This window comes from Talpa occidentalis, unplaced genomic scaffold (assembly GCF_014898055.3).
Source record: "Talpa occidentalis isolate TD23 unplaced genomic scaffold, MPIMG_talOcc4v2.1 talOcc4.2, whole genome shotgun sequence".
In the NCBI taxonomy this organism is placed as follows: Eukaryota; Metazoa; Chordata; class Mammalia; order Eulipotyphla; family Talpidae; genus Talpa; species Talpa occidentalis.
In genome coordinates, this window is record NW_023602073.1 from 115,736,719 (window position 1) to 115,762,437 (window position 25,719).

The 25,719-nt window shown below is 39.7% G+C and overlaps 1 protein-coding gene across 4 annotated transcripts in view; it reads left to right on the top strand.

The window, feature by feature from the left end:
• Positions 1-25,719, top strand: part of LOC119252807 (dermatan-sulfate epimerase) — a 116,516-nt gene that overhangs the window by 63,945 nt on the left and 26,852 nt on the right. For 3 of the 4 annotated variants that reach the window (XM_037520269.2, XM_037520272.2, XM_037520268.1), the window contains one exon: positions 15,980-16,448. In XM_037520269.2, the coding sequence (XP_037376166.1) occupies positions 16,033-16,448 (416 nt within the window). In that variant the 5' untranslated portion in view covers positions 15,980-16,032. Of the gene's footprint in view, positions 1-9,853; positions 9,950-15,979; positions 16,449-25,719 lie in introns of those variants that run through there. The other variant, XM_037520273.2, reaches the window with a different exon arrangement.

A 25,719-nucleotide genomic window follows, 5' to 3' on the forward strand; every position in this document is an offset into this window, starting at 1 on the left:
TTCCTTTTATGTCTTTGCTTTATTTTTATTCAGTGACTTTGTAAACATTTCATTTCTTCTGCCATCTTAGAAGATGGCATAAGCACTTTCTTGGTTAGCATCATCCCCAAATTGTCAAAGAATATTGAGTGATAGAGAGGGCCACTGGGAGTTATGTGTGGAGGGAGCTGGCAGGGAACTTCATAAAGAATATTGCATTCTTTGAGAAAGACGAGGGTGGGTGTGGAGCAGGTAGCAGGAGCCCCATGATAGAGCAACAGTGCATGAGGTATGCTCAAGCAAGGATGAGCAGATGAGTGTCAAGGGGCAGTTTGTAGGAAGAAAATGAAGGATAAAAATCAAGAAGGTCTGTTGGAGTTAGATTGTGGAAGCCCTTAAATAAGGTGTTCATTTGGCTGTGAGAAATAGAGGCCCTTGAAAAAAAAAGTGACAGGATGATGGTGTAGTGGCAGGACAAGACACAGGGCAGGTTTTCTATGATCCAGCAGACCGGGTAAAGAGGAATCAGAGTCCTCAGCGGGTTTTGCAGGCCTTTTGTTGGGATTGACCAGGCATACGGCAGGCAGGGATGCTGGGGGGCGATAGGCTGGCAGGCCTCCCAGCCCCCAGCAGGTCTTCACTCTGGGCTCTCCGGCCTTCTCTCGGCTTACGCTTCTCTTGCTTCTGTCTCGGCTTCTGCTGCTTCTCTTTTGGCTTCTGCTGGCTTCCCCGTGACGCCACCCTTAAAAGCCCAGTCTCAGCCCAGGTGAATCCCATCTACCTATGCCCACACCCTATTCCAGGTGCCCGCCATCAGGCATGCATTCAAGACCGCAAGGATCCATCATCTATCCTGATGGCAGGAGGGCAGAAAAGCCTGACATTTTTCCTTACCTTACAGATGGTGATTAATTTGTGGACTTTATGGTTTATAAAGATAGTTATTTCATGAGTAGGTTTGGTCATATTGTCTGAATTTATATCTTGGCTCCTTGTAGGATAAAGAAAATATCAGGCTTTTCTGCCCTTCCGCCATCAGGATAGATGATGGATCCTTGTCCTGAATGCATGCCTGATGGCGGGCACCTGGAATAGGGTGTGGGCATAGGTAGATGGGATTCAGCTGAGCTAAGACTGTGCTTTTTAAGGGCGGCGTCATGGGGACGCCAGAAGCAGCAGTAGAAGCCGAAGCAGAGAAAGCAGCAGCAGAAGCTGAAGCCGAAGCCGAAGCCGAAAAGCAGCAGAATGAACGCCAGAGAGCCCAGATAGAGTAAAGACTTGCTGGGGGCTAGGAGGCCTGCCAGCCTCCCGGCCCGCCAGCCAGCACCCCTGCCTGCCATATGCCTGGTGAACCCCAATAAAAGACCTGCAAAAAACCACTGAGGACTCTGACTCCTCCTTTATCCGGTCTGCGTGGGATCAGAAAGCCTGCACAGTGCCCGTTCCTGCCTGTATACTCCTTCACTTTCTGTGATGTTGGGTGATTTACTTAATCTGTCTTTGCTTCAGTTTCCTCAGCTTGGAAAAGGGTATGTTATTATAATGTTAACATTACTGGGCTGTGGGTCAGGGTTACATGAGTTACTGGGTGAAGTATTTAGCAAACTTACTAGCACTTGGTAAGCATTATATCTATATTGTTTATGGGAACATCTGGTGCAGATACAATAAGAATTATAATCTCCTCTTTCGAAGGGAGAAACTTGTGTAGAGCAAGGACTCTGTATTAGCTTACTAGAGCTTCTGTAACACAGTATTTCAAACTGTGGGTACTTAACAGAAATTTAATTGTTTCATAGTTCTGGAGGCCAGGAGATCCTCTCAAGATGTTGTTTGGTCCCGTCCCTTCTAAGGCTATGAGAAGAATCTATTCCATGTCTTTCTCTTAGCTTCTGGTGGTTTCTGTTAGACTTGATATGCCTTGCCTTGATGCTTCACCCTGATTGCTGCCTTTATCTTCATATGGCATGTTTCCTGTGTGTGTCTGCCTTCAGATTATCTTTTTCCTAAATAAATACCAGCTATATGGGATTAGGAGCCTGTCCAACTGTAGTATGACCTCATTTTGATTAATTGTATCTGCAACAACCCTATTTCCAATTAAGGTCATGTCTGAGGTATTGGGGATTAGGACTCCCACATAATGAATTCTGTAGGACATACAACCCACAATAGACTCCAAGTCAGATCTTCTGAGTCTACCATACTGTGACCATGTGAGACAGAAGTATTGTAGAAAAGAGGAGCAATTTGTAGGTTTATATTAGAAACAATGAGCTGACTCTGGCTCTTCTGTCTCCATTAGCTAAACCCTGCACTATTCCCGGAATAGTCACGGCCATAGACATGTCACTGCGGACCTAGGGATGTCAATGTGCTCCTTGTCTCTTGAAAGGATCTTTTGCATTTCTTCCTCTCCAGCTCTACACACCCCACGGCTTCTTTCCATTTGGGGATTTGGAGAAAACATTAAGATAAGTTTAGACAAAGCAGGGAACAGACAAAACTAAGCCAAATAAATCCTAGAAATCTGACTGCAGAACTAAGGCTACCAGAGGTAGAGGGTGGGAGGTGGGGGACAAGGAGGCAAGGGGGGCCAGTGGACTATGGTGGAGGATTATTTGTATCTTGGTAGAGGGCGTGGTATGGTAATATACATTGGAAGAGATATGAACTTGTACCCCTAAGATATATCAATTATACAGTGTTGTTAACCAGTGTTACCTCAATAAAATAGTTGTTTAAAAGAAGAATTTGGGGACATTCTATTTGCACTGGATAGTTTCAGTCTTCTCTGTGTATTTGGATGATAGATCATTGTACCAAAATGTCATAATGGATACTTGAAAACTTTGTGAAAAATGGACAATTGAAAGTATAGACAGTAAGGATTTTACTGAAGAGTCAAGATGACTATGTTGGTAGATGTGCAACAGTGAGGTAAGATAGAAGTTGATGCCTCCCAGGTTATAGTAGGTGTTGAGAGAGAAAGGGCAGCTATGATGAGGTTCCTAAATCACTGAAGATGTCAGAAATATCCACAAATCAATAGAAATTATCTGTGAACATTGAAAAGAGTACATAAGACAAATGGTGATTTCAAGTGAGGAAAGGAGACTCACAGAAAATCACTAAGTGAAGGTGGCCTCAGGAATTGATACTGGTGCCATCTTGCCTGTGCATTGGTGAGAATGTGAAATTTGGCCTCCATGGGAGAGCACAACAGCTGTCACTGAAAGTTCTTTCCTAAAATCTTTGAATGGGAAGGATCCTAAGTGACATCTGGTCTCCCTCCCTGGTCACATTTTATTCGAGAATCACCTGACGAGTGACCATCTAGTTTTCACATGCATTTAAACCAAGATATTAAAAAAAAAAGATTAGGACAAAAGGAGTTTTCTCCAACATGGATGAAGAAGAATTCCATCAAAGTTGACCAAAAAAAGTAGCTACAGGGGATCTGACTATGCACAGAGATGAGGTGTGGGGGCAAGGTGGGTATGAAGTTATATGCTCAGAGTAGATGCAGAGAATGGCGCTAATACTCCCAGAGTAGGATGTTAAAACAGAGGGAAGTATAAACAGTTGATTGACCAAGATGAGGATATCGGTACTGAGTTAAACATTCATGACCTTCAGTATACACACAGACATAAACATTCAATGTCTGGCCATGCTTCAGGTTCTGAGTTGGAGTATTTCCAGCAAAAGCATGCTTTTTTGTCCTGTGAAACTGTGACCATAAGTTCTGAAGTTATTCTCTTGTTCTGCACAATGTTTGTATTCTCCAGCAGTCTAGTAGCTGTTGTTTACTCAAAAACCATTTCCAAATAGTAATATTTTAGATAGATCTAGAAAAACTCTGCCAGAGTAAGTCTTAGCACAAAATAATAGGACTCATAGGTGTAAAAGAAACAATTTATTAGAAAACATCCTAACTCTTAAGAATTCTCTGGGTAAAATGAATGTTAGCAGTACAGAAAGATTTTCTTTTAATTTAGAAATAATAGCATTAATAAATCCCTATACTAAACTACTAAATAGTAATAATAATCCTTCAAAATATGGCTTAAAGTGAGGACATGAGAGACTTAATCACTTTAACTTTCACAGCAGAATAGCTGCAATAAAAGTGAGCATTGGAACTGTCATCAGGCAGAAAGGGCTTCTTAATCCTGTGCAAAATGGACTACAAATTTTGAGACAACATTCAGAAGAGGAAACCCCTAGAAAGTCATTGAAAATACCCATGGAATGTTGGGAAACAGCAAGGGATGCTCAGGGTGTGGACAGGGAATCCCAGAGGGGCCAGGCACTTAGGCTGCAAGCCAGTCAGCAGCCTGGGGTACACATAGTGAAAGCTTTGTGCCTCGGACAGGGTTGGGAGGGCCTTGGGTACTGAGACAGCTCTTGCTAAACTGTAATAATTGCCCTGAGCAACCCTGAAAGCTTCAAGTGTTGTACATTTTACCTCCAAATGATTTGTCTTGGTACACAAAGATTTTCATTGCTTCTTTTTGTGTAGTTATGTTTATATAGCTATATAATTACATATATAATAGTTATCTCTGAGTTTTTAAAGGCTCACATCTTGACATATGTAAAGGCAGGAATGGCACAGTGCAGGTTTTCTGATCCAGCAGACCGGGTAAAGGAAGAGTCCTGGAGCCCTCAGTGGCTTTTGCAGGCTTTTATTGGGATTTACCAGGCATAGGCAGGCAGGGGTGCTGGAGGAACTGGAGGCTGGCAGGCCTCCTAGCCCCCAGCAAGTCTTCACTCTGGGTTCTCCGACCTTCTCTCACATTCTCTCTGCTCTTCTCATGGCTCCTCTTCTCTTCTGTTGCTGCTTCTGCTGGCGTCCCTGTGATGCCGCCCTTATAAACTCAGTCTCTCATGCCAGGTGTACCCACTTCAGGTGCCTACCATCAGGCATGCATTCAGGACCACAGGGTTCCCTCATCTATCCTAATGGCGGGAGGGCAGAAAAGCCTGATACTTTTACCTTACCTTATAACATATTATTCGGTATTTTCTGAGTGTTTAAGTGCTTGGCATTCTTGTAGGTGAAGATATAACAGAAACCAAAGTATCCTTTTGGAGCTTACATTTTAGAGGGGGAGCCAGGCACACTAAATAGATAAATATATTGTAGATGAGAAGGTTGTAAGTGCCATGAAGAAAGTGAAAACCTGGAAGGGAGTTGGAGCATGTTGGTGGTTGAACACAGTAAGGATGAAATTTAAATAAGATGCTCAGATGCACCTCAGTGAGAAAGGGCTCTTTGAGCCAATACTTGGTGGGGGAAGAAGCGAGCCAGGTGCTATTCCGGGGAAAGCATTCTAGGCAGAAAAAACAAGCACATAGGTGCTGAGGAGGGAGCCCATCCCATATGCACAAGAAGAGCAAGGAGGCTGTAGGGGCATGAATGACACAGTGCAGGTTTTCTGATCCCATGCAGAGCCGGGTAAAGGAGGAGTCAGAGTCCTCAGTGGTTTTTTGCAGGTCTTTTATTGGGGTTTACCAGACATATGGCAGGCAGGGGTACTGGGGGGCCGGGAGGCTGGCAGGCCTCCCAGCCCCCAGCAAGTCTTCACTCTATCTGGGCTCTCCGGCGTTCTCTGCTTCTCTCTCAGCTTCTGCTGCTTCTTTCTCAGCTTCTCTTTCGGCTTTCTACTGGCGTCCGGTGATGCCGCCCTTAAAAGCACAGTCTTGGCCCAGGTGTACCCACTTCAGGTGCCCGCCATCAGGCATGCATTCAGGATCACAGGGTTCCCTCATCTATCCTGATGGCGGGAGGGCAGAAAAGCCTGATTTTTTACCTTACCCTATAGAGGCCGTATGTCTAGACTGGGTAAAGAGGGAGACTTTAGGACATGAAGACAGAGGTTACTTGGCCAGACCATGTAGTACCTTGAGAGCTGTTGTCAGCACTCTTACTCTGAATGAGATGGGAGGCCACTAGAATTTCATTTTGTTTTATTTTTCTCTTTTATTTAGGGGGGGGTAAAGATTTATTTATTTGTACAAGAACTGGGGTACAGGCCAAATGTGTGGGAGGGTGAGAGGATTCACTAAGACAGAGCGGGAAACAGAACAGGCAGATGGACCAAAATATACTGCTGAGGGGAGCAGCAGGCGAGACAGGAGAGGTCTGCTGCAGCATGTGGGACCCTTGCCGGCAGGCCAGAATCGAACCAGCGCTGCAGAGGCTGCAAACAGCTTCACAGCGCTGTGCTCAACTGCCTGCACCACCAAGGGAGGCCCTGGCCACTAGGATTTTGAACAGAGTGGTGACTTAATCTGATTCTGGTTGGATAGGATGGCTCTGGTCCCTATGTTGAGAATGGCCATTGGGAGGTAAGGTGAAGACGGGAGACTGGTCTGGAGGCTATTGCAGTAATTCAGGAAAGACAGGATGTGGCATAGGCTGTTACTGTGGTGGTGAAAGTGGCTGGATTCTGGATGGGTTTTGAGGATAGAACCAACAGAATTTGCTGATGGTTTGCATATGGAGACAGAGAGCAGAAGGCTAGGAGTGGGGGAGTTTGGGCCTGAGTCACTTCAGAGTTGATTGCCAGTAACTGAGATTGGGGAAGTCTGAGAAGGCGGTGACTGCATGTTAGGGTTAATTACAGCCGTGTGTCATTGTTTTACAGACTGAGTCTGTGGCATTCTGAGTTTTGATTATGATTCATAAGCGAACATTTGGAGAGTACTCAGATGCCAAAGAACTTTGATACCAAAGAGCATGTGATAGAAAAATGAGAATCAAAAAATGTACATATAAGAATATTTGAGAACATGAAAGTCAGCAAAAAAAAGGGTAAATTTTTCTTCCTAATTCAAACTGAAGTTTACTTTGTATTTCCTCTCTTCTCCCCCCAAAAAGTAAATTTTATCTTTGGGGGGAGTATTTGGGGAAAAATAAGGAAGACTGATTAAATAAGGAATGTATATAGTAATAACAGCATCACTCTATATAAATTTCAGATATTTTTCTGTGTAAGAACAGTACAGTGTATCAGTAAATTTTGTCTTTCTATATAAACTTTGCTTGATGAAGAAATACTTTAAGATTTGAAGACTTCTCAGATGTGTTCAGTTATTTGGAACATTTAGTGTGGAGGTTAAAAAAGTGCAATTGAGCAGGAAGGTGAAAACTTTTGTCAACAAATGTTTTTTATTTGTTCAAATATTTGATATTTTTAGGCCTTGAAGAGTCTGCAAGGTTTTGAATAAACCTTGTACAGTGCATTGTACCTATTTTATTTTATTTTTTTAATATTTGAGATGGCACTCATTTTTTTTTTTTAAGATTTATTTATTTATACTGGGGGACAGGGGGACAGCACTGAGCACTGAGCACTGGGGGACAGGCCAGAGGCATGAGAGGGTGAGAGAATCCACCAGAGACAGAGCAGGTCGCAGAACAGGCAGAAGGACCGAAATACACTGCTGAGGGGAGAAGCAGGAGAGACAGGAGAGGTCTGTTGCGCCATGTGGGAATCTCCCTGGCTGGCCCGGAATCAAACTGGTGTTGTGGAGCCTGCGGACAGCTTCACAGTGCTGTGCTCAACCCGCTGCACCACTGCCACCAGGGAGGCCCATGTACCTATTTTAAAAATATCTTTTGTGAGCATAGTTTCATGAGTGCTTCCTCCTGGCGTCATGGTGCACTTCCTCCCAGTGGTGCTGACCTTGGGATTCTGATTGAGATGAGGATGACTGCTGCTAGCACTTACTCAACACTATCTAAATCCTAGCCACTCTTTTCATGTGTTAAGTAGTTCAGCTAATTTGAATTTCATACTACCTGTGAGGAAGGTATTATTTTGACCAATTTACAGACGAGGAAACAGACATAGCTAAGGATATGGTGACACTAGGATTCAAACCCAGGAAGTCTGGTCCCAACTTGATTTCTCAACCAGTACTTGAGTTTTGAGGTGAATGGTGTTTAATTAGCATTTGGGGAAACATTACCATCAAGTGGTAAATGTTTTATAGGTATCATCTCATTTAATCTTGCTTACCAGTCTATGAGACGAATGTCATTTTAATTTTCTGTTTTTTTTTAAAGATTCATTCATTTATTAATTTATGCATAGAAGAACTGGAGTGTAGGCCAGAGGTGTGGGGGTTGAGAGGATTCACCAGAGACAGAGTGGGGAACAGAACAGGCGGATCTCTTGAAATATACTGCTAAGGGGAGCAGTGGGCGAGACAGGAGAGGTCTGCTGCCCCATAAGTGGTCAGCTCCCTGGCCGGCCAGGGATCCAGCTCAGGCCTGTGGTGATAGCTCTGAGACTTAACCCCTAGTCCACCAGGGAGGGCCCCTAATTTTCATTTTAAATGAGGGAATGGGTTTAGATAATTATCATGTCCAAAGTGGTGAAAAAAGCTACTATGACCTCTGTGCCTGCCCTAGAAACCACCATACTGCTCTGCCTTGTCAATCAATGGCAAGAAGAAAATTTTTGCTTTAGTTTTTATGAGCATTTCATAGTTTAGTTTAACTGTTATTTGAAACTATATGAGGTTGTATTGATACTGGCTTCATTATTGTTACTCATCTCTTCTATGTTTTATTTTTTTAGCCACTGATGCCACGGGAATGTGTTTTCAGAGTTAAAACTATAGCTGAGAAAGTAACAGCTGGTCTTTCAGATCCTTTAAGAAAATGTTTAGCTACTTTAGTGTTTAAAAAAATTTTGAAAAATAAGGTTGCTAATTTTCTTTTGGGGACTAGGTACAGTAAGTTAAAGAAACTGTTTTGGACTAAAGGAGAATTCTTGTTCATCTTTATTGTCCAATAGAGTAATATGAGTACTGCAGTTTTAAAAAACCCACAGAAAGACCAGTTTTTATCTGATAGTTGTTTAGGGCAGAGCATAGTTTCTCTTGTTTATTTTGTATCCTCATGCTCAGCATAGTTCCTGGGTTTAATAGTTAATCAATACATAGTTGACTTAATTTTTATAAGAAATTCTTCTTCCCAACATTGGATATGGAATCGATATTCTTTCTTGAAAACATTGCATTGGAAAGCATCATAGATGTAAGTCACAACATTTTAAAAAGTCCAGAATACCAAAAAATAAAAATAATATCTAACATTGTTATTCTGAAAATAATATTAGCATAAAAAAATGCTTTAGGATAGTATGTTCAGAACCATCACTGAAAGATAAATTAAGGGCCTTCCTGGTGGCGCAGCGCTGTGAAGCTGTGTAGATACCCACATGGCGGGTCAGCTCTCTCCTGTCTCGCCCGCTGCTCCCCTCAGCAGTGTATTTCAGTCAGTCTACCTGTTCTGTTCCCCGCTCTGTCTCTGGTGAATCCTCTCACCCTCCTGCACATCTGGCCTGTACCCCGGTTCTTGTATAAAAATAAATCCTTAAAAAAAAGATAAAATTGTAATAAAGAAGTACTACTCGAAAGATCTAATGTTTAAACTGTTGGATAAATCGGAATTTGCTTATAGCTTTGTAAAGGCAGGAACTGACCACAGTGCAGGTTTTCTGATCCCATGCAGACCGGGTAAAGGAGGAGTCAGAGTCCTCAGTAGTTTTGCAGGTTTTTTATTTGGGGTTCACCAGGCATATGGCAGGCAGGGGTGCTGGTCTTCACTCTATCTGGGCTCTCTGGAGTTCGTTCTGCTGCTTCTCGGCTTCTCTTTCAGCTTCGGCTTCAGCTTCTACTGCTGCTACTGCTGCTGCTACTACTGCTGCTGGTGCTGCTGCTGCTGCTGCTGCTGCTGCTGCTGCTGCTGCTGCTGGTGCTGCTGCTGCTGCTGCTGCTGCTGCTGCTGCTGCTGCTGCTGCTGCTACTGCTGCTACTGCTGCTACTGCTGCTACTGCTGCTACTGCTGCTGGCGTCCCCCCGTGACGCCGCCCTTAAAAGCACAGTCTCAGCTCAGCTGAATCCCATCTACCTATGCCCACACCCTATTCCAGGTGCCCGCCATCAGGTATGCATTCAGGACAAGGATCCATCATCTATCCTGATGGCGGAAGGGCAGAAAAGCCTGATATTTTCTTTACCCTACAAGCTTATCTTAGAAAATTTATAGAACCTGCCCCCATCCCCACCCCCAAGTTTACTCTGCTTTCTCTGTTTCCATGAAACACATTTTGTTTCCTTTCTACATCTTGTAAGACAACCACTCTTTCAGAAGTTGGATCTTAATAGTTTTTAGTTTTGTAGTGATTTGTACCAGGCAAATCTCTGCTGCTAAATCATGCATTCAGTTTGATAGTCACTAAATTAATCGTTCAAGTAGTCTCTGTCTAATGGGAGATGGAGCTTTCACACTTGACATCAGAAAATATCCATGGCCATTTTAAAGATGGTAGAGATTAATTATTCTCATATGAGGAAGCTGTACAGTTATCATTGCGGATGTAGGAAAGCGTGAGTTTCAGTTATATTAACGAGAAAATGTGGTATCTTCATAAAACCTTTCCTGGGGACAATCTAGATATGTTCTTTGCACAGAGCTGCACTTATAAATCTAACCTAAACTTTTCTCCACTGTTGTTATGAAGGTAGTGAACATCGTGACTCCACACAGTGTGGTTTTGCTGTGTGGGCTCAGAGTTATAATTACTTCCTTGGTTGTATGTGTAAATTCCTGGGAGTGCCACGTGAAATAATTTCATATTGTGGATTTTTGTTTTGAAATGACTTTTGGGGGAGGTATTTTTCATTTCATTCTTAAATAAAGCAATAAGCATTCAGTAAAAGAAGCTTTCATTTTGATTACGATATCTTGGTTTATAGAATTTTCTTTATTGGCTGTCTCCACAGTCTTTACACATAAGGGAATATAATTTTAGGGACTGAAATTGTATGGTACCAAAATGTGTGTTTTCTTAGGATTTGATGTATTTCAGAATGTTAGATTCATTTCATTACAGAAATTTACTAAGGACATACAAGGTTTTATCCTGATAAGGAGTAAAAATTGTTTTTCAGAAAATGATTCTAATTACACATTCCATAAAATTTAAATGGAAAAGTAAGGCAAACTTTAAATGTTTGTACTTTCCGTTAGTTAACATGTGTGGAAACAGTGAAGTAGTATGTGTGACACCATAGCAAGATGTTTCTCAGACACTTGGAAATAGGTTTCTCTGAGAACTAAATCCTTAAATAGATCAGAGAGGAAAACATGCTACTCTCTTTAGGATTTCCGACATCAGAGTTCATCTAAAACCTGATTGGAGACCTTAAAGAGCCGGAACTTGAGTTTTAGTGGAAGGAGGACAAGAAAGTTGTAGTAGCTAAATGTCTGCAGTTTCTACACATTTTCCAGAGGAGAGGGTACAGTGTGGGGACATTCAAGTAGTCTGGTTTGCCCAACAGTTTTAACCCTAACGTGGATATGTGCACATATGGTTCTAGTGCGAGAGGTATTTAACTGCCCTAATCACTTAACTATTGGGCTCATCCATTGAGTTAGGCAAACTGGAGCAACTACTTTCGGGCTAAGTTTGGTGGGGATAGTAGCAGGAGTTGTAGGGGATATAAATATTGTTCTTTTCTAAATATCATTACAATTGATTTGTAAAAATTTTGTTTTTAATGCTATCCCAAAGGCATCTGTGGTCCATGCTGGCAACCCAGCCTCCTTTTGAATGCAGGTGGTCTTCCCTGCTTCAGTTGCAGCAAGCTCTGGGCCCTTCTCATTACCTTTGCTCTGATTCGTCGTTCAGGCAATTATCCAGTAATTGTACTTCTTATGTAGCTTTCCGATGAAGTCAGGAAATATCTCCCAGTCTACATGATAGTTGTATTTCTTGTAAGTGAATGTGCTGACATTCTGGTTTTGTTTATATTGGAAGATTATATTGATTAACATCAAGTAGCACCTCCAGGATGATCAGCCAACATACTGATGACACTGAGTCAAGACTAGACCCTGAACTGAGGTTCCCTCATCTACTCTGTCACTGGGCAGCAGATGTCCCCTAAGTATTCATGGAAACCCCCATAAGGGAAATTTGTTACTAGGAAACAGCTCCCTAGGCAGAGACTATTTCCCAGCCTTTATTGTATCCCTAGCCTATTCCTTTAAAAGAATACAGGAAGAAGCAGTCACCTTTTGTATTCCAATTATCACTGACCATGGGAAGCAATCAGACTCAGATAATAATCTATTTAATCATTATTCTTTTCTTTGGGGGCCAACCTCCTAACAATCAAGGTTCATATGCTTTTCTTTCCGGTGAGTGATGAGCTTACTGTGAATGATTTATCAGAGTCAGGAGTGCTGTGTTTGAGTTTCAGCTGAGTCTCTAGCAAGTTGACCTTGCTCAGCAAGTTAACATGTCTGGTTCTCTTTCAAACAAAACATCTTATGGATCAGTTAATATAATATTGTATGTCTGAATCATCTTCCCTTTTATTAAAAATAACAAGTATTTGTTGAGCTCTTACTTCATGTCAGGTTCTATGCTAAGTTTATCAAGTAAATTTTAATCACCCCAGGGAGTTGGACCATTTTATGATGAGAGAATGGAGGCTTTGAGAATAGAAATTAGTTGATCAAAACTAGTAGACAACAGGACTGGGATTCATGCTTCTACCCAACTCTATAGCCATGCTATTAATCATTATGCTTTGCTGCTTAGGCTTGGCACTTGATACTATGAGAGGATCTTTAATCTATCTTAATTTGGGACATGCTTTACTTTCTATAGGGTGATTTCCCTTTTCCATCCTTAAACATTCTGTCTTTTTCTAAAGCCCAAGGAATTGAAAGAACTTTTGTACTACCATGTGTTTCATTTTTAAACAGCCCCAGACCATTTGGAAACCCACATCATTTTTGAAACTGGATGTATTAGTCTATTTTTCACAGTAACTCTTAATAATGTTTTGCCACATTGTTATTATACAATAAAAGATCAAATGTGTGAAAAGAATTTTACACAAAATTCCTCTGTATGTCAGCAGTCATAATAACTGCAATTGATTATTGTAACCAGAATTACAACAAAATAATTTTGCTTTAAGAGGCTTATCGTTGTTTTGGAGGACCTACTTAAGACAATTAGAGTTTGAACTCATTAAATATTTTTAATATCATTTGGATTAGCCTAATTCTATTACCAAACTTGGACTGCTGTAGATATATGTAGGGCATCCTGGTAGAGAGATGACTGAAGTACTATCTGAATTATCTTGTAGTGATAGGTTGATTTTTGAATGGTTACATTTTATTCATTGACAAGGTAAAAATTTAGGAATATTTTGCTCTTCCAAGAGAATGGGATGGAAAACTGGATAAGGAAAGTTAGTCTATCATAGTGGAAGAGTAGAAGGGAAAAAGACTTGCAGGGGAAATCAGGTTCAGTAGTCAGAAACACTAAATTATGTGGTGTAAACCCTGTATTAGGAGAGGTGGCTGATGAGGGTGGCTCCCGATTTTGCTGTATTGAAAAGTGAAAAGGCTGTAAAAATGAAAATGGCCAATTGCAACTTGAAGATTTAAGGAGAATCACAATATTTTAATGTGGCTGCAACACTCAGGGAGAATGGCTTGACAGATGATCCACGGTCATGAAAGCTTAGACTTATTTCCAAGGTGTATGTGTGTTTTGTAGGAAAGTCAGAATTATTCATCTTGGTAAACTCATTAGATTTTAGTGGTCATTGCTTCATTTGGCATTTTCAGCAACTCCCGTCTCCACATAACTTTTTTTTTTAAGATTTATTTTTATTTATCTATTTATTCATTTATACTATCAGTGGGTACAGTCAGAAGCACGGGAGGGTGAGAGAATTAACCAGAGCCAGAGCAGGGAGCAGAGCAGGCAGAAGGACCGAAGTACACTGTCGAGGGGAGCAGCGGGCGGTAGGAGAGGTCTGCGCGCCATGTGGGACCCTTCTCAGGTGGCCGGGGAGCAGCCGGGGAGCAGCCGGGGATCGAACCGGTGCTGCAGAGGCTGCAGGCAGCTTTGCAACCCAGCGCTCAAGCACTGCGCCACCAGAGAGGCCCTCCACATAACTTCTTAACTATCTCACCACTCCCAAGTCACTTACCCACCTACCACCTAGTAGTTGAACTACACATTCAACAACCAGCAGTTGAGAGAAGATCTTCAATTCTGTGCAAGTAGGGGCCAATTCAAGGAGTATCTTCCAACCTGGCTTCACTTGGGTGCCTAAAACCCCCACAATGCTTACTACATTGATGGCTATATCCCATTTTAGAGTTTTGAGATTTTACATATACAGATTTTAAAATTTTTTAGCACGATTGTTCTGAAAATTATAAGTAATAAACCTAGTTAGGGCTGGCAGTGTGGCCTGAGCATTACTTCAGACCCTACAATGTCTCTAGACCCAGCTCTCTCTCTTTTGCCAGAGACCACACCACTCCACAGACATACCCACAGAAGACTATTTCTTTTGGACAGGTCTCTGACCTTGAAGCCAGCTGCCTTGAAGCTTTCGGTGCTAGATATAATATGGGTAGAGTCCAAGAGTTATTTCTATTTTATATATTTAGTTTGACTATTAATTATTTTTATTCATCATAAGTTCAGCTTCTGAGGTATACCTACAAAGTTTCAAAAAACCTATGCTTTTAAGTGTCGTATGGATAGTCTAAAGTCCACTGGGATGTGCAAAAAATACTACAGTTTATGGTAGCACCCACAAGCGATGCCATATTGTTTCCCTTTTGGAGACATAGCAGGTTGAGAATGTGGATTGAACTCCGATGTGTGTAAAATCTTTAGTTTTCTGTCTTGTGGATGTCATGAGGCAAGTTTTTCCTTGGAAAATAGTTTGTGTTCAGCCTGGGAGGCTGATTTTTCCTCCATCAGTTTCTCCCCTTAATAATTGAAAACTACTGTTCATTATTTAAATAAAACTGTCTTTTTCTGGTCTGCTTTCTATAACCTTTCCCCTCTGAAGAATTTTAAGAATTCCCTGACTTTCCTCTAGGGGATTTTATGCCTGCTTTATCCCAGATGTGAGACATAGACTAAGCTGAGGTTTTTTGGGTTATTTTTTTTAATGTTCTTACATTTGAAAGACGTTCTTTTAACCTATGAGCTAATGAGCTAAACTGCCACTGCAAAAAAAAAAAAAAGGACTTCTAAGAAAGTTAAGTGGTTAAGAAAATATGTGAGTTTGGTTTAAATCTCTGACCTACTAAATAACACCAAGATCCCATATGCAAAATGGAAAAGCAGACAGCAGTTTCAGATAAGGGGGAACAGGACACATGCTATTGAAGGCTTTTGAGTCTGGAATCTGATTTTCTGAATGAAGACACATCAGTGTCTAGTTCCAGCAGCCATGTGTCTGGTCTCTCACTGCAGACTTGCTGATGTCAGCCCAGGCAATGCAGGGGTGGCAGAGAGTTCTGCTTTTGTCCTCTGTGTGCATACCTTCTGCTGGCAGAAGAGGATGGCTAGTTTTACTCATAATATTTTCTTCTCTGTCATCTTATATGTGAACTTATCCTAATCACTGGTTCATAATGAAGAAGGTTAGGAACAAGGGAGAAGTTAGAGTAAGGGGAGGAATATAAACAAAACAGGATTTTCTTTTTTCCCCCTAATGCCCATTCAGATTCCCAGATAACATTTCACACTAGCTTTTGGTTATTGTGCTTTTCATGTTAATGTCTAAAAACTACATAAAATCTAAACATTTTTATGTGATCAAATGTGAACAAAATATCAAGGAGAGTTTTTCTTCCCTACTTAAACAGGTAATATATATTTCCCCAAATTCGAAGTTCTGTTTTCCACAATAAATGCTTGCCTGATATATCATGTTTGATTTATTAGTTAAATTATTAGATTTTAGGAAGTTTCTTTCTAGTTCAATTTTTGTGGTATTTTTTAAAAATCTAAATTCATTAGCTTTATTCTTCGATATTTAGACATTTTTCTTGATGAGGTTTCTGTCTACCTTATGTTTCCTATTATGCCATGTCCTAGTGGTTAACATCCTTCTTTTCTCCCACCTCTTGTAGGATCTTTCGAAGATGGTTAGGCTGCCTTGGAGATTTGGAGATCTGATGCCACAATGAGGACTCACACACGGGGTGCTCCCAGTGTGTTTTTCATATATTTGTTTTGCTCTGCGTCAGCCTACATCACCGACGAGAACCCAGAAGTCATGATTCCCTTCACCAATGCCAACTACGACAGCCACCCAATGCTGTACTTCTCCCGGGCAGAGGTGGCGGAGCTACAGCTCAGGGCAGCCAGCTCACATGAGCACATCGCTGCCCGGATCACTGAGGCTGTGCACACCATGCTGTCCAGCCCCTTGGAGTACCTCCCTCCCTGGGATCCCAAGGACTACAGTGCCCGCTGGAATGAAATTTATGGCAACAACTTGGGTGCCTTGGCAATGTTCTGTGTGCTGTATCCCGAGAACATTGAAGCCCGAGACATGGCCAAAGACTACATGGAGAGGATGGCAGCGCAGCCTAGTTGGTAGATTTTTGTCTTTTTCTTCTTACTGTTAACTCTGCAGTTTAAAGAAATGAATTCACATTCAGATGAAATCCCCAAGGCCAGATTTTCATATATTTATTGTGTGTGTGTATGTGTGTGGAGGGGGGCTTGTGGGGCTTGTTGGTTGTGTTGCTGTGGCTGATGAATGAACCATAGTTTCAAAGGGCCTGGTAACTTCCATGTTTAAAGTTAGAAGGAAAATATTTAAATACAGTCTTAACAAGAAAAAATAATTTGCAGAATTGAGTAATAGTATTATCTTGATTGTTGAAAACCTTTCCCCCTGGTTTTATAAGCATTTGTCCCATCATCTAGCATTAGGTTCTGATTGACCTTCAGTTGGTTAAAACATTTCCTGGCAAGAAATTTCAGTCAATTTAGATTAATTTGTATTTAATGTAAATGTGATAGGGTTAACTGGCAGTTTATAAATAGCAGTCTATGCAATAACCAACAAATTACCCAAACCTATAGGAAAATCAATGTTGCAGTGTGATTGTGTGAGGAGTTCTAATTATGTAATAGTTTACTTTCAGAAGTTTAAGGTTTGAGAACAGCTTCCTATTTCTTTTTGATTAGCTTAAATTTATTTTATTTGTTTATAATGAATATGTCAATATGTCTACCTGCTTCCAGAGAGATATGGGATGAATTTATTAAAATAGGGATTCTATGGGTATTTTTGTCAACAAATAAAACATATATCTTCCCCAATGATTTAGGACTTAGCATAATTAATAATTTTTAAAATCCTTCAACCAAGTAACAATCTAAATAAAATGGCCCATTAAACGAGCTGAGTAGGGCCTCCCCTGGTGGCGCAGCAGTTGAGCGCTGGGCTGCAAAGCTGCCCACAGCCTTTGCAGCACTGGTTCGATCCCCAGTCACCGGCGAGGGTTCCACATGGCGCAACAGACCTCTCCTGCCATGCCCGCTGCTCCCCTCAACAGTGTATTTCGTCAGTCTGCCTGTTCTGTTCCCCGCTCTGGTGAATTCTCTCACCCTCCCGTGCTTCTGACTGTACCCGGTGCTTGTATAAATAAGTAAATAAATCTTTAAAAAAAAAAATGTTGTTTTAATACACATTCATGATTCAGTTACTAAAAAAATGCAAACTACATGAAATATTCTTTCAAAATTATATAAACTGTTACTAATCATAAGGATGATGAGAGCTTATTACAAGATCATAAATGCCTAGGAAAATGCTTAGAAATATTAGTAGATGCATTTAATACCATGATAAATTTACTTCTCATGTGAATTATATATCACATGGCGATGGGGTGAAGAATCATATTTTGCAAGCTTTCAGAATTCTGCCAGTATGGTAGATATAATTCCTCCTAAAAGACGAGTGAAGGGCCTCCCCAGTGGCGCAGCGGTTGAGTGCTGGGTTGTGAAGTTGCCCGCTGCCTCTGCGGCTCAGGTTCGATCCCCGGCTGCTCCCCTGCCACCGGTCCTTCTGCCTGTTCTGCTCCCAGCTCTGGCTCTGGTGAATTCTCTCACCCTCCCGCACTTCTGACTGTGCCCAGCCCATGTATAAACAAAACAAACAAACAAACAAATAAATAAATAAAACATGCCTCTATTAAAAAAAAAAGACAAGTGAAAATTTGGTAATTGACCTATAAGAATATATTATCATATGGATAGACACTCACTTGCCTTTGTGCAATTAGTTTAAAATGGCAGTGAAATTTAGAAAAAAAAATTTGTAAGAGTACCTTTTCTTTTAGAGTTCTTTCTGTTTTAGGTAAATAAGTGAGATTTGACAGGTTAAGATACTGATGATTATAGACAGATAATATACAGTTAAAAGCCATTTGATCTCAGAGAGTAGTTCACTGTGAATTACCACTTTTATGGAGAATTTTTTTTTAGCACAAATACAATAACATTAAGAGAATTGCATAAAATTAATGTAGTTTTATTATGATAAAACATGTTTATTATGATAAATGAATGCTCTCATTAGAAATTACTGATAAAAGAAGGAAAATAAATGACTTCAAATAAAAATAATTTTCATAGTTTCTATGAGTTCATATTAATTGGTTATTAGAGCTGAATTGAAATCTGGATTATTCTAGTATTTATTTATTCTGGCAGTATTGATAAAAATAGTCCTAACTCTATGCTGTTATATAGTAACTGAAAAGTCAGTCTATGTTATGAGAGCTGAGCAGTTGACTTCTTTTCTCGTGACCTCCTAGAGGTTGAAAGTCAGAAGTTGAGAATTTACTTTTACATCTGGTTATCAGTTCCAGAAATGATACTTGTATAAAAGTTGAGCTACTGGAACATTTTATCTTGGTGTAACTACTGTTACTGGGTTGTGCTTTTTAAATGATTTTATGGGAAATTTAGCTTTTCAGAAGCTGCCACTCCCAACCCCTAGATTCGTAGTTGAACTTAAAACACTTTTTAAAAATGTTAACTCTATTAAATGTTTCATTCTTCAGCTATCTGTTTAAATCCACTAAATATTTTCCCTTCTTACCCGCCTCCACATGCACAAAGATACATTGTGGGTATTGTCATTGTCTTGGCACATAGTTCATGTATGTTTGGTTTCAGAGGAGAAAAAGACTAGCTTTTATTTACAAAAGAGAGCAATTAAGTAATATTTTGGAATTGAAAAAAAAAATCTTCCTACAGTAGCTTTTCAGAATTAATACAGTTGCCATTTTCCTGACAAACATTTCTTGAAAAACAAGGACTAAATGGTATTTGTTCACTTATTCAGTAAACATTTATTGAGCATCTCTTATGTATCTTATTCTGGGCTGGGAGGTGAGAATTCAAAGATGAAGAAATAACCAAGTAATTTTATAATTTGTACCAGAGTAAATGGTGCAAACATTGACTATTTGAAACTTAAGCTAGGGACATATCCTCTGCTCATAACAGAGTGCAAAGCTCTAAATAAAGGGTTTCATGAATTTTCACTCATGGCTGATACACAGGTTTGTAGCATGTGCTGCATTCTAGTGCAGTAGGAAAGCTCACTGGACTCACTCTGCTTGGACTCCAGTCCCAACTTTCCACTCTTCAGCTGTGTTGCTTCAAACTCATTTAGTTAATTTGAGCCTTAGTATCCTGATGTATATGTGCAGAGGCAAGAACAGTAGTATCTACCTCTAAGGTTGTTAGGATTAAGTGAGATAATCATTACAGAGGACTTAGCACATTTCCTGTCACAGAATAACCCTTCAATAAATAAGAATGACATATTCTTATATGACGTTCTTATATGACATATTCTTAATGACATATTCAATAACTACTACTGTGATTATTCTACTTACTATCTAGACCCTACTCTATAAAGTTTTATACTCTATTAAGTTCTATTCTTTTGAAAAATAAGGACTAAGTGGTGTTTGTTCATTATTCAGCTAACATTTATGAAGCATCTCTTGTGTGTCATACACTGTGCTGGGAAGCGGGAATTCAAAGATGAAGAAATAGTCCAGTGTCTGTCTCTCGTCTCTCTCCTCCACTCTACTGCCAGCCTCCACCCCACCCCCCCTTATATATAGTCTGTAAGGAAATAGTATTTGGGATTTATTTGTAGATTTTGCTCATTTGTTTAAATTGCTTTCAAAACTAGAACATCTGTTTAACTCATAAAATTTTTCTTTTGGCTTTGTTCCATCAAAACTTTTAGTATTCCTCCCCTGGGCCCTTTTTTGTGCTTACAAGGATCTGACAGTAACACCAGTGAAAAAGACTTGAGGAAGAGTAACAACGATATGTCTTTTGTCTGTTTATTAAAAAACATCTGATATATGCATACATACAAATTTATCACCGTGCTTCATTTCATTTGAGTAGTTTGTAAATAGCAACCTGTAGATGTTTTATTTAAGAGTCTTGCAGCTTTCTAAAAGAAAAGTTAAATGGAAAATACTAACTCTGCTGATCTTAGCATGTGTCATCTGATATAATGTACCACAGAGTAGAAAGGAAACCTGATGGATTGATAATGTTGGTGTTAACTGAAAAATAGTAACATACAAAGCTTCTTTCTTCTATTAACTTTATTATTGTATGTGTCTCCCAGTACTCGGGCAATTTGGCACCACAGAAAGATGAGTTTTATCTATGTGTCATATCTGCCTTTGCAGAGATGCCCACATCCTCTCTCAGAAGCTCCCTCTTCTTTGTTCTTCTGCCTTCTGCTGATGCTCATTCTTCAGAACAGTGAAACTAACAGTGTTTTAACCTTGTTCTTAACTTAGTTCAAAGATTAAAATTTATAAGGTATTATTTAATTTTTTTATTGAAGTAAGATTGGTTTACTGTGCTCTGTTTCAAAGACATGATCTCACACGTCCTCAGATAAAAGATATTATTTTAACTGATATCATATAAAATGGCAAAATTTTTCCATCATTGACCAATAACATCTTTGACTTTTTGTTTAAGCCATTTTTTCCTCTATACATCTCATCTTCCAAATGAGGGCTTGATTTTGGTACAAGTTAGCTTTTTGTTATATAAAAGCTTGATTAGTATTTAATATGCAATCACTTTAAGAATGCTTAGTGAACTGAGTTCTTAAATGTAGGACTGGTGACAATAGAAAATGCATTTATTTGCTCCTAAAGTGAATTCATTTCTTGTATAATATCACCTAGTTTCCATAGAAGTCCTGTGTATGCCAGTTGGCACATGGTGGTATTCCATACATAAATAGTTCCTTTTTGCATTCAACTCTTAAATAGTTTCAAAAAACCACAGTTGTAATACAAATAGATAAAAATCCTCTATCAGTATTTTCCCCCTTCAAAACCTTAAACTTTGAAGTAGGAAAATATCAAAAACAGCTAAGATATCATTATTTAGAGAATTCTTGAAAAGGCATTTTTTTTTAATTTTATAGAGGCATGTTTATTTATTTATTTGTTTGTTTTGTTTATACATGCACTGGGTACAGTCAGAAGCGCCGGAGGGTGAGAGAATTCACCAGAGCCAGAGCGGGGAGCAGAGCAGGCAGAAGGACCGAAGTACACTGCTGAGGGGAGCAGCGGGCCGCAGGAGAGGTCTGCGCGCCATGTGGGACCCTCCTCCGGTGGCTGGGGAGCAGCCGGGGATCAAACCGGCACCGCAGAGGCTGCGGGCAGCTTCGCAACCCAGCGCTCAACCGCTGCACCACCGGGGAGGCCCGAAAAGGCAATTTTTAAGATGCATTTTTAGAATCAGCACATATTACTCTACTTCCTTAATATATTCATAATTTGTATTTTTTATTTACTTATTTCTATTGTGCCTTTCTTCAAAAGATTAAGGAAATATAAAATACAAGATTCAAATAAAAAGTAGCTGGAAAATAAAAGGGGAGTGAAATTAAGGGACATCAACCAGAATAGGAACAAGACAATTGTTGAAATGACTCTTCTATACCTTGAGTGGGGCATAAATGGGCCCTGAGTTTTTAGTGGCAAAGAAAGTGGCTTCATTCCATTTTGGAATATACATTGCCCATGGAACAAAAAACAGATGAGTTATTCTGTAGAACTATTACTTTTGACTCAAGGATCAGGAAGAAATTTCTTCTGAGGCTTTCATAAAGAACAGTCTTGTGAACATTTTTACAGTATGTGCTTTATATCCTAGAGTTGACTGAAGACAGGTCCATGTCTGGTTTGTTCATGAGTATCCCCCAGTACTTAGCAGCAAGCACACTACATTTCAAATGAATGAATGGATATTATAGCATCCCTGGGTACAGGGTGTCGGAGTGAACCTCACTGATACTGAAATGGAGGTGGAGGGAATGCATATGTGGGCTAGCCCCAGGCCATTTAATCCTTCAGTAAAATTTTGTGTAGGTAGAAGAAGGAATTGACTTTTTCTATCAGGTAGTCTCCCTATACATTGTGTATCTCAGCCATGCTTCAGATGGATTAGTTTTGGTGAGCTTGATATTACACTGCTCTGCAAGTTCTTACGATGATCTTTTGGATCTAAACACAAAAACCAAATAAAAAACTCATTCAAATGATTATTGGAAAATGTTACAGATTCTGTGTCACTTCACAAACGTTCAGTCAAATTGACTTATTTACCTACTAATATAAAGAGGTGTCCGAAAAGTTCAATTTTCTTTGTTTCCCTCACCAGTTCTGATTTCCTGTAGCTTGCTGGCTCCCATGCAAAAAGGAAGTAATTTAACATAGATTTGATATAGATTTGTAGCAAAAGGGTTTATTGTTTAAAATGCTACTTGATGGCATTTAAATGCTACTGTGTGCATTTTTCAAGCAACAGGCTTTGTGGGGGCTTTGGTCTAAGCATTGTAAACCCTAGAGAACTAAACTAACATAGTGGTCTTTGAAGGCAGAACTGACTTGCATCTTGACTCGGTCATTTTATGAGTCAAGTTCTTTAGTCTCTGTACACATCAGTTTCTCCAAGAATCAGGGATGATTCTTCCCACGAAAGGTGGTTCCAAGAGTTAAATGAGATAATGCAGATAAAACACTTAGCATTATGTACCTGACACACAGTTGTACTAAAGTTTATTATCATTAATATAGCACAGAAATAAGTATGAATATGAACTAGCTTTATTTTCTAGTTTCTTAATACACAGTACTCCATTTTACGTACTCTGACACCCTGGAGCTGTGTTTTTGAGAAGTGTTTGTTGTGAATCATTCTTTCCCCCTTTATAGTATTTTTGCTTACACATCATCAGAAAATAAATCACAGAGGAAAGAAATTACTTCACTGTTGCATGGGAGCCAGTCAGCTACAGGAAATCAGAACTAGTGAGGGAAACAAAGAAAGTTGAACTTTCGGACAGAGAAGTAATTGTATTTTTATTCGCAACAGGCTGCATATTAAATCCTTGCCTGTGGATTATAAACTTCTGGAGAGTAACATCAGAGGGTGTATTTGCAAAATAAAACAATGAAGTAAAATAAAGGGGGGGAGGGAGAAAAGAAAAACAAAGAAAAGCCTCTGGCATACTGAAATGAAACAATTGATCTTGTTCCTGTACATTCCTTTCTTTCTCAGCATGGCCTGCTGGACTCCAAATGCACTTTCCCGACAGCTGTTTGTTGGCTTTTTATTTTCCAAATTTCACTTTCAGGCTGACAATCTAAAGGGGAGGTATTGGGTTCCAGCATGTGAAGTCATTGCATTATGCGTAAAAAAAAATGATCCTGTACTTCTAAACTGTATACAATACTCTAAACCAATGTTGCCTCGATTAAAAAAAAAAAAAAAGGGAAGATCAAATTTTCCTCCCATGAATTACAGTGGCAACAACTGGGAGTCTCAGCCCAGAATGCACCTGGAATCCATCCAATTCAAGAAAACAAATCTAGGGGACTTGCGAAAAACTAATGTGGGATGTTCAGAAAGTCCCGCCTCCCACTCCTCTTGCTTATTCTCGTCATGGTTTTCCTTCCTTTTACTCTTCTGCTTCCCTCACTTTCTCCCCCTCTTTTTCTCTGCTTCTTTCATTGGGTGAGCTAAAGAGAGTTAATTACCTTTTACCAGGCTTTTTAGATTATTGGAAATAGAAAGACTGATGACTATAAGGCTTTTTGCAATGATCAAATTAATTAAAATATATAGAAATGCATGTATTAGGGTATTGGGAATTCCCTTCTTGAACACCATTTAATAAAGCAGGTTGCTGCCAACATCACTCCAAATGAAGACACTGGACAAGGATGGAGGTCAGGTGACCTGTGGCAGGAGAAAGCATGGGAAGACCTGCTGAGGGAGGGGTGGAGTCAGATGTGCAAGTTAGCTGAGCTTGTCATTTAGATGGTTCAATAGAGAACTAGCAAGCTGCTCTCCATCTATTTCAAATGCAAGTGTGGATAAAGTGTAGATTTATTTTAGCAGCACATTTAGGATATTTTACAACAGCTCTAATCATACACAATTGGGAAGAAATCTAAAGTCAAAATTTTTGGTGGGATTTGTTGTTTCACTCTAAAATTCAGCATTAGTAAGACCCTCAGTCTGTGCTATGCCACTCACTTTCTCCTGCCTCCTACCCTTTTATTGTCATTTGTTGCTTTTTTAAACTCAGCATGGACTTTCAGACTATATAGAAGGAGATATATGTAAGAGCAGAGTAATCCTTGTCCCTTTTTTTTTTTTATCTAAATCAGTGCCCTCAGCCCACGTACACAAACAAAGGCAGCATGAACGAATTAAGTTCTATAAGGTCTTTACAATCCAGTCATGAACTTGAATTAAAAACTTGCCAAGCATGATGTTTGGAATTTTTGCATTCCTTGTCCCATATCTTGAGGGAAAATGTTAGTTGGTAAATGCTGCATGTATATCTATATTCTGTTTCAGTGAACTTCATTAATAATTTCTTAAAAGTTTGCTTTATCTCTTAGGTCAAATAGTTATTCAATTCTAATATCACTTAAGATATAGGGTCTTCCTGGCATTCAGTTATTACTAATACTATAGAGCTATTTTAAATTACTGAAGAGTAATTATAGAATGAGAATGCCCAGAAGTCTCTTATAAAACTGGGCAGTTCATTTTGCCTTACTTACTGCCAGAATGACTTTTTACTTCTCATCTCCTTTGGCTATATCCATAAAGTAAACACATCTTAGCTATACTGAACACAGTCTCCATTCCTTCTTTTCTTTTCCTCTCTAGTGTCAGTATGCTGAATTAGAACAGCAGGAGGAGACATTATTAGTCAGGGACCAGATCCTTGCTTATCGTTACAAGCCTGTTGTTTAGAAAGCTCTGTGTGTGGGATGACTTGGAAGGGAGGAATAGCAGGAAATGAACTAGGTAGAAGTTTATTATATTAGTCCAGGAAGGACATGAAGACCACTATTAATGCAGTAAGTGTAGGGAGAAGAAAGAATGAATTTAAGAGACATTTAGAATAGAGGATCTACACTAAGTTGAGGAGATATGGGGCATTTTCTCAAAGTGTGATTTTTGAGATTTTTTTTTACTGAGGTAGTGTTGGTTTATAATAATGTATATGATTTAGTGGTCTAGGTTCACACCTGTTCAAATATAGATTACCATACCACAACTACCACTAAGGAACCCCAATATTCCTCTATTGGGTTCGCTCCACCTTTTACTGCCCACCATCTGCCTTTTCCCTCTGCAAGTCTCTATTCTATAGTCACATTTCTAGGATATATATTGGTTTAGTTTGCACTCTTCCTTTGGTTTTTTATATTACACATATGAGTGCCCCATCTGGTATGTGTCTTTCTCCTCCTGA